General features: G+C 32.9%; 1 protein-coding gene across 1 annotated transcript in view; it reads right to left on the bottom strand.

Annotated features, from left to right (window-relative positions):
• Positions 1-230: 230 nt before the first annotated feature.
• Positions 231-10601, bottom strand: part of Madm (MLF1-adaptor molecule) — a 260480-nt gene continuing 250109 nt past the window's right edge. Inside the window, exon 12 of the mRNA XM_067114228.1 lies at positions 231-7368. Within this exon, the coding sequence (XP_066970329.1) occupies positions 7207-7368 (162 nt within the window). The 3' untranslated portion in view covers positions 231-7206. The remainder of the gene's footprint in view (positions 7369-10601) is intronic.

Raw genomic sequence — 10601 nt, 5'->3', positions numbered from 1 at the left:
CAGTGCTAGAAGTCTGGGGGCCTCAAGTAGTTAAACAGTGGTATTGCAAACAAGTGAAAGAGATAAAAAGCCCATTTTTTAATATCATACATGACAGTAACCAGAAGTATTATATTCAAGAAAAATGGTCCCAACTAAGACCACCAACAAAATGCATTTAGTAAATCAGTGGTTTGTATCTGAATTGATTTTTGATAACACATTTCTGTACAAGGATATTAAAACTATTATTCTTATTACTAATTTAATTTTGAGAGCAGTGTTTACACGCAGGGAACATAATGTGATCAAGACAGTTCCAGGCTTTAATGTTAGTCTTCACTTTTGCCTGTTTCAAGAGGCTTTCATTGCAGTGATCACACCTGCTATGGATATGTCACCGAAGTACCTCAGGTGTGCTGTAACACCTTAGAATCTCTTGGGTGTTTTATAGAACAGGATAACAGGCTTGCTGAGACACCAGCAGATGTAGGCTATCTAGACTGAAGATGTTGGGTCACGACTTAGTTGTTAATTAGATCATGTTTTTTTTAAAAGGAATCTTAGTATTTTGAAAATTATAAGCCAATGTTGCAGAAATACTGTATACACAAACCTTCACACTTTTGGTTAAGAATAAAAGAAAGTAATATTCTAAACCGTGATCCAAAGACAAGTCTCTTGAGATACCAAAAACAGGCCTGTCTGATACTCTGAATAACATAAATATTATTAAAGACTGCAATGTAAACTATATAAAGCTTTTCACAGAAAAGCTAAGGGAACAGCCCAGGTGTGGTCATGGTTGGCAAATAGCAAACAGCACCTGTTGCTGCTGTTGCTACTGCTGCGTGAACATGGAACAAGCCTTCCTCCTACACTAACCCTCATTGGGTAACACCATCTTACCATGATTGGGAAATATATAGAACATTGAGCAAAAATTAAGGCAAATGCCTAGTTCATAATAATATATATGCACCATACTGGTTGCAACTTAAATTTATTTACAAACCTAAAAAGATAATCCCTTAAACTGATTGGCCAGACTATGATATACAGTACAGGGATAAAGCAAAAGATAGCCATTAATTATGCTATATGTCCCAAGAACTGCTTTACTCCATTTTCTTCTTTCTTTTGGTGATACAAACTTCTCCTGCTTTGCAAGGGAAGGAAGTACAAAAGCCAAATGAGATGATGGAAATATTTCACATAGTAATTCAATTATTTTTCATCAATGCAGGCTTGGAACATTTACATTAACTGAATAAATAGTTACATCACATCACATAAAGAGATTTTCACTCTTAAAAAATGCTGAATGCAGTTTTAAACAGCTTCCCAATGGAATACTAAACAATATAAAATGCATTTTATATTATAGATGTGCAACTATAAAAAAAAGCTACCAGTCCATGAACCAAATATACTGTGCCTGATATTTTGTAAGTAAACACTACTTTGTCAATAAGTATCAATAAAAGTCTATATTAAATTTGAGCACTCTGACATTTGTATGTACCAATATATCCTAACTGTCAAGAAAAACTTTGCTGAAAATACATTACTTTTTTTGCGCATTACAATATCTGTTACCACTTTTTCAAGAAATTTATACATTTTTTCAACAAAACTGTGACTGATGTAAGATTAAAAATACTGGAAAAACTTTTTCAATGAGTAACTTTTGCTATATCCTGTAAATAATAAAAAATTAAATTTCATCTAAAAGAAAGAAACCATTATAAACTGACATGGTCCACAGCAGAAGGACCAGCTGGCAAGCATAAATGGTAGAGAAGGGCATATCCAAGAACCCCCTTGAGTTTCACCCCCACTACAAACGGGAAATATTCATGCTTACGGGATGTGCTTACATAGCTTCCTGAGGCCCAGTTCCATAGTAAAACAATTTTTTCTCATAAGTGAACTAAAAAATATTTCATAATAAAACTCCATACAATTTCTTTGTAAGTCACTCCTGAAAAAATGTAAATGATGCTTAATTTCAAATTCACTGCTGCTTAATTTAAGATAAAAGTTTGGAACAATTAGTCAGTCAACTCATTAAAATACATTCCTGAATGTATTTCATAAAAACCCAAACTTGTTTATCCATAAAGCTTATGGCACTCAAGCTAATTGCTGTAAATTGAACTTTTACTGCTCTTGTGACTTAAACCTTATGAACAGTCTCAATATTTAAGGAAAGTGAAGTGACCAATAAACAAAAAATATCACAATACAAAAAGTCAAGCATCATAAACATTAAAATAAATAATTGAATACAAGGAGAAAACTATTATTTTGGACCCTTATATAAAGCAAAGCCTTACAAATTATAAATCACCCTCTCATTGGATGAAAACAACTTTGTGCCTCGTGACCAACTACCACTTTACATCACCAATACAGTTCATCACAGTTTCTCATGTAAAAACTTGTATCATCTTTGTACATCTGAACATCGTATAAACAAACCACAGAAAGGAAACTTCAACGTACCTTTTATTTTCCATTTACAAATCCTTCCTAATAGAGTACCTGATTTTTCATACACATTTTCCAAATCAAATATACATAGTCTTAAATACATGTAAATGGAAAAAACTTAACTAAAATCACAAGCGCAGCCTAATTTTGCAACTATTACTTCAGTTAAAAATTATTAAATATCTGAAATTTTTACATCTGGCCACCCCTATGGTTTGCTTCTTGGTGTTGCACTTGCACAAGAATTTAAGTGTTTTCTATTTAGAACTGTGATGCGATGTACATCAATACCTTTTTGTCTTGTAACATTACCCTTTCTTCTTAAATGACAAACTAAGAATGCTGGTAAGACATTGACCTCTTAAAGGGGGGTGGGGGATGGGAAGTCAAGGGATCAAGCCACACTAGACTAGACAGATGACTTAATGACTGAAGGCTCCAAGTGGTGTGACTGCTTATAATAAAATTGTCAATACCACAAAAGTACAAACTAAGTTTATGCCCTTTGCTCTAAAACTTACCCACAAGTACTATGGAGTAACAGGAGTAGAAGCGTATTTCTTGGTTAAAAAAATACTATTGACTGATAACCTATAATGCATTAAAGATAGAGATAATAATGGACACCCAGTAGTGTCTACAGGACTTCTGGGTTCCATTACATTTAAAATGTCCACGAGCAGATATAGTGACACATAAGAAGATGGAATCTGGCTGTTAATAACATTCTCCCATAACAAAGCCCTCCATAAAGGCTCCTATGTTTCACAAGGGTGATATTTCCTTGGTGCATATAATCCCTGCCTAGCAGACTGAAGGAAATTCTATGAAAAATGAAAGACCAGTTATTAAATAAAGTAGTGGTAATTTGGACTTAACATGGACTTACTTAGAAATTACCCCCACTTCCTAAAAAATTAAGTTTACTTTATTGTTTCACCAATATGATAATAAGAAAATATAAAAAGTGCATGTTACTTGGTCTTAAATAAATGATAATAAGCATGACAGAAGTTTGCTTAACTCTCAGATTTTTCAAGCAATCCTTTTCACCTTATCAAGTTGCTGCATGAATTTTTCAGACTACATTTTTTGAAAAAATATGAATAAAAAAATTGTAAAAACCATTTGTTAATAAAAATGCAGCAGCTTGGCTTTGCATTTAAGCTAATACCAAAAAACATAAGCCAAAAAGTAATAGAAATTATTTACATATTCTTGAATTTTAATTTTTTACTACAAAACTGGGTAAATAAAAGTAAAATCTGAATATTTGAAATATAAAAATAACTTGGGCACCTTAGCTCAATTGTTTATGGAAAGCATGTCAAATAAGATAAAGAAATTTTGATTCCATTCAAATTTTTGGGACATACTTTACTGTATATAGTAATAAACTACACCCCATAAAAATTTTGAGTATCAAAAGGTTGAATATTACCTCTGGGGTCTAAAATCTTCTTGACGTGTAGCAATTGGTTGCAGGTGGTGGTACTTCAAAACTGAGAGTTTAAATTCTGAAATAAACTATATAACAGTTACTCATTACAGAAGGGAGAGAAAACTACATATAATTTTTTTAAGTATTATATAAAACAATACTTAAACATCTTTAACAGAAGACAACAGTCAAAGGACCTGGATTATGTTAATTGGACTATGGTTGTATGGTAATGCACTCTTAATTGAAAACATCTCAACTTACAATATTGGAGTTGGATAAAGGTAGAAAGAATAAATTTCATGGATCTATTATATAAATCATCTACTGATAGAGCTCTGAACAAATGATTTTTTAAAACTAAAACTCACTGGTATCCCAGGTGTATATGAACACCATAGCCAACCATTAAATAAAATAAAATCTGGCCCTAATAAACATAACAAAGATGCACCTTTCTCTACAAACAAAAAAGATTATACAAATGAAAAGGCTGAAGTAACATGTTGTGTTAATATAAACTTCAATAGCTGGTCATGTAATACAAATCCCCATTCGTTACAGTTTAAAAGGAGACAAACTGTTATAAACTGAGACAATATATACAATAATTTTTTCTTTTTCTACAAGGTGCATGTAACTTATGATAACTGCAAAAAGTATAATGATTCTAAATTAACACTGAAAATACTGATACAAATTTCAAGCAGATACCAAACCCAGGGCACACTTGATTCTTATATAACAATGATCATAATTTTAAAATATTTAGTCCATAATTCCCTGTATAAAGTGAATTTCAAAATACTGGACTATTATAAGAGATGTATGGAAATACAGGCATGGCTGAATGCAAACAGCCCCCAAAGCAATCAATTTTTTCCTGAAAACATTTTCATGAATAAGTTCAACAAATGCTCAATACAGGAAATTTTTCAGAAACACAAGAAGACTAATGAACTATTATTTAAATCATCTTCCATTATTTAAGGAAAAAAATAGCACCTATCAGATGAGAATGTCTCAAAATATCACTGTCTTGGAATTGGCAACATATCTACTCTTAGAAATATTCTGAACTTCCTTCAGAGTCAAATGAACATCCTCAAAACAACAGTAACCAAAAGAGTGAGCTCAATCAAATCACTAATGAGTAACTGCCACATCAAATACTAGCTATCAATTCCAACTGAAATTACTTCAGCACCACTCAAACTTTGAAAAACTGGCCATGAAGATGGTAAGAATTAGCTGCATTTGAAAATCCTAATTGTCTTTATTCCATGAAAATAATAAATGACCATACCTTAGATAATACACAAGTACAATGACCATTATGTGGACATACAGTAATATAGTCTAATCAATGTAATTTCAAATAAGAAGTAATTAAATACATGGATGTGTACTGTGACAAACCTGTTGACATTTATCAACAATTAATCTTATGCCACTGAATGGGAAAAAATGTTTCAAAATATTTCATTTAGAACAAAACAAACATTAACATCTGATCCAAATCCACACTACATTACAAAGATATGCCACATTCGAGGATAAGCTATTAAAATCCCTATGCATTTAAAGGAGACTTGCAATTGTGTGGATTGCTTAATTAAAAAATAATGCCATAGTAGGAACTGAGAACTTTTGAAGTTCACACAGAGTGCTCTTTCCATTAAAAGAGTCAATAACCAAGCCTGTGAAAATATACCTTCTGTGAACTATTCTTTGTAATTATATAACTGAGCCCATTTGCTGCATGACAAAACTATGCGGAGAAATAGAAAGGCAGTAAAGGGAAATTAGCTATAAAGGAAGATTTAGTAGAAAAAATGTAAAAATTTTCTGGAAATGAAGAAAACCGAACTCAACTGACTAACAAAGAAAAAAACACTTCTTGCTATGCCACTGCCTTTAATTTTGATGAGAAAATGAAAATTTTTTTTTCTTTCATATACAACAAAAGATTCCCATTACATTGTATGATTCATAATTATATTGCATCCACATATCAATGTTCATGGTGTTTTGTAGCCTTTTACTGGGCACAGCAGTCTGCAGAAACTGAGGGTCACAAGTTAAAAAGCCTGACACCCTGGTTCTTTCATTTTGGATGTATTATAATTTTCAAAAGTAATCTACAAGGCCAAAGTAGCAGCCATTTTAAGAAAAAATACTGTTGAAGGCTCATCAACTCTGTACTTAGCCTATACCAAATTTCCCAGAGCAGAACCAAAGGCTACAAATATAATTTTTAAAATAAAGTACAAATATATAAAAATTGACTGCAAAAAATTAAAACAGTAAAATTTGTAAGTAGACAAAACACAAATGATGAATGAATAAATTAATGGTAATGATTATAAAGAGGATAAAAGGATAGGGTGATCACCATTTTACTCAAAAGAACATCCATGCATGGGACTCTAATATCTGTACAGTCATGTAAAAGTATCAACACCAGATCCATCATCTGTTTTCAGCACCTGAGAAATACCAGCCAAGGAAACATCTTACATATAATGTGATGGCCAAGCACTTCATTCCTTACTGTAAAGTCTGATTATTATTCTGAATTGCGATATGTCCTTCAATAAAAATATTCACTATCCACCATATACAAAAAAATACATGAGGTTACTCGATACAATTGTGCCGCCAAGTCTCCCAGGAGAAACACAATGACAGCAACGACTCACGCTCACCATTCAAATCAATAAACTCACTGCAACGGGAGATTATTACTATGAACATTATTTATCATCACCATCAGCAACATACTACTCATGACAAAAAGATATCAAAAGATCCATTCACTCTTCATAATCATCACCACCTTCATTTTTCAAAAGTCAAACCCCTCCCAAAAGCAGTATATACATTTACACAAATATACTCTCATCACCAATTTCTTTTCTATTTGGTTTAAGCTTAGAGAAGGAAAAGGGCGCAGGGAAGCACCTTAATCATCATAACACCTTATGAAGGGCTTAAAAAGGTCATATCACAATAATTATGGAGGCCACTAGCAATTAACCAAAAATAAAATTGTGACAAAACAAACAAAAAAATATCTTGCCAGTATATGCTGACTGAAATGCACCTAAGTACCTCCAAAATGCTTCTTCTAGACCTTGCCGTACATCAACAATTAGTGAGTGCTGTTTAAGTTAGAACAACACCCAGAAATGTGTCCTAGACAGTCTCCTATGGTAAATGCACTAAAATGAGCCCTTCATGAAGTGCAGTGGGCTGAGTCTGGCAGCAGAAGTAGATTATTCACGGTGTTATCTGCTGGCTGTAGTGATGGGTGGGGGATGCATTTTGGCAATTGCATCTGGACCCTGCGTAGTTGCCCCAATACCTCCATTTAATCCGGTTACATTAAGTCCATTACGAACACGTGTTAAATGGTCTTCTATTAAACTCGTTATTTCATCTTTGTCCATCTGTAAGAATACAAAAAATAGAATAATATTAACAATGTTTCCTACACTTTCTCTCTAAGAAAATGCAATATATTATCATCAAAAATTTCAAATTACTGTACATTAATAAAATTATGGCATCTCATATAGCAAGTCCAAAGTGTTTGTTCAGGTGAAAAACTATGCTTTGTTAACATTTCAGGGTAAGAGTGCTGAAAAACAAAACTTGGCAAAGTCTATGGTACCCATTATACCCATTATAGGATGGTAATCAAGGCATGGCTTTAGAATTAAATTAACTGTTTTTGCCATCATTATTATTATTTTAACCAGATAACTGAGGCAAAATATTTACCTCTTATAGGGCGGCCAAAAGGGTCTGTCTTCAATAACAGAATTAAGATTTTATCTGGCAACTTGCAATTCTTTAAACTTTGATAATAGGATAAACTGAAAACAATGAGATTCTGACAAAATTCCCTTTTGTGATTTATTTCCAAAACTTGTCAGTCACTGTTGGTTGAAGTGTGGCCACTCACATAAGATGTGCGTATCTGTTAGTACTGATCTGGATTCTTTGCATACAGGGGCTGGTTCATGTGGACTGGTCATTAAGCGCTAGTGGGTCAATCAAGTTTAACAAATACAAAGAGGAGATGAAATGACTTCACTGTGGCTTTCTTTTTGGTTTGAAAAATGCCATATTCCAATCATGGTTTTGATCTGATTCAGTTTGTTGCTATCAAGTTCATTCTTTCCATAAACTGCTATTTAATAATCATTATGGGTTTTGGAGACGTTAAGCAATCACTGACTGGAAAATATTAATTTGATCTGTAGTTTTGGCTGCCTTACCAGAATCCTCATTTCTCTTTGTGCCAACATGTGCAAGGATCCAAAATATTTCAACATTACCACTAGCTTAAATAATTTGTAATATGTAAACTTATTTTTCTGTATCATATAATTTTTGGAAAATAATATTATTATGAAGGGCTTCAACGGCACTTCTTGAGTCACTGAAAATAACAAATTTCCAAGGTGGCATGTTTTTAAAAACAGCTAATGTGGAATTTATTGCACTAAGTTCTGCTGTGAAAAGAACAACATTGCTTGGTAGAGTATTGATTTGTTTTATAGGGTGAAATGGCAGCACATCCCATGCCTGTTTGAGATTTGGGATCACCAGTATACATATCATGGTGTGGATTTTTGCATCTTACATGTTCTCATGTGTGTTTCATAATGTTCAGGAGTGTATGCATGTCTTTTTGACAAATAATATGAATGCACACAAGTACTGACTTTACAGGTAGTCCAAGGAGGAGGCAGTCCTAGCTCTGGAGGAAATCTGATCCTCATATTAACCATTTTATTTAGAAAATTGGCTCTAATTGGAAAGAGTGGAGGCTGGTTGCCTATAAAAATGTCTCTAAATGGCAATATTAACCCTTAATGGACAGGCATCATCATATGAGTATCTATAACAGGTTCTGAGTAATGGACGGGCTAACTCACGAGTATTAACATTACACGCCATATGATTTGAATAAATTTAGCGGGAAGATGTTCACATCACTTCAATGTTCGATAAATGACTTACGGCAACTGCAGTAGCTCAGCACAGAACAGAGGGGGGGTCAGTCTGCCTTGAGACTTGCACTTCTCTATCCCATGACGCCTTTTTATTTATTTGCTCATAAATATACCCAGAGATTGCTATCGGTTTTAGTTCTTATCTTTTAAGATAGTATGTCAGCTATAATTGTAATTTTGCAAAGAAAAGTGCAAAAAATATTAGAAAAAACATGTATACCTCACAAAAAATTACTGCATCTCCCCATCTCAGTAATCTCATAAATATTTTACCACAGATATACTCAGAATTTGTTACTGATTTTAGTTCTCATCTGTTAGGATACTGCATGAGCTGTAGTTATAATTTTTACAAAATAAAATAAAATAAATTAGAAAAAACGTGTACATCTTGGTAAAATTAGCATATTTTCATGAGTGTTTTGTAAAAGAGGCACCACACAGGGTTGTAAATAGTCACTTTCAATGTCCCGTGGAAGGTATGGAAAAATTTTAGCAGTTTTTTCTTACACTATGTGCATTTGCATATCTTCCTCTTTCTACTGATGTTTTTTTCTTAAACTTGCCAACCTTAAAGTTTGCCCGGTCAGGGGGTGTATTTAATATATATTTAGCCTGTCCCTTAAACCCCCATCTCACCATAAGCAGTTCATATTCACCAAATATCCACAGAAATATTCTAACAGCAGACATACAGGTAACACTATTACTATCCAATACTGTAGTTTAACTGGAGCAATTGGTAAAATTTTTGAAAATCTCAGAGGGTTGGCATGAAGAATTTGTTCTTAAATGATGTGTGAAAGCTGAAAGACAAGTTGCAACAAGTTCGACAGCTAGGTGGAAAACGTGAAATTTAGAGCAGAATACAGCACTAAGAAGTTAACAATCAACCCAAACTCCCTGAGCAGCAAGTGATGTGAAGGAATACTATAACAGTTGAAAAGTACCCTCCATAATTTGTACAATTCAAATAAATTCTTATGGAACTAGCTGAAAGGCAACAACTATCCCTTGTAAGCTTCCACAAAATAGAATATCCATACATGAAAAAAGTACAGAAGAAAAAGAAGAGAAAAAAACTAAATTATGTAATGGAACAAAATTAAATACATTTAGTAAAAAGAAGTTTATATGCACTTGAAAACAAGCCAGAAAGTGGCATCAGAGATTGCAGTCTTCTACCTAAGCAACTGTCATTTAAGAGGAGTGCTGACCCCATAAGGCCCCATTATACAGTAAGTGCTTGTTGCTACCTTATGATTAAAGGGATTTGCTTCAAATTTTTACTACTTATTCTACAACTAATAATGAAAATTCTCTCATGGGGAAATTTAGAAATTTGACCTCTTAAGTTCATTATTTTTTTTTTTTTCATTTGAAAAAATCATATCGTCACTTTTCAAAAATATTAATCAGAATAAAATCTTTCACTCAAAAATGAATTACAGTATACTACACTCTGTAACAGTTTCATTGAATTTGGTTCAGTCTTCTTGAAGAAACTAGAATTTATTTTTGAAAAAAGTTTGAGAAAACAGCAAAAGAAAAAATTATTACTTATATTGTAGTAACTATGAAACTCTGAGTTAGAAAGCTGATTTTTGCATTAAACTACTTCGTTATATAAGAAATGTGCCCTTAAATTTACAATACAA

The sequence above is a fragment of the Macrobrachium rosenbergii genome, chromosome 13, assembly GCF_040412425.1.
Source record: "Macrobrachium rosenbergii isolate ZJJX-2024 chromosome 13, ASM4041242v1, whole genome shotgun sequence".
In the NCBI taxonomy this organism is placed as follows: Eukaryota; Metazoa; Arthropoda; class Malacostraca; order Decapoda; family Palaemonidae; genus Macrobrachium; species Macrobrachium rosenbergii.
Note: the sequence above shows the minus strand (reverse complement) of the source record. Positions and strands in the feature narration are given on the sequence as shown.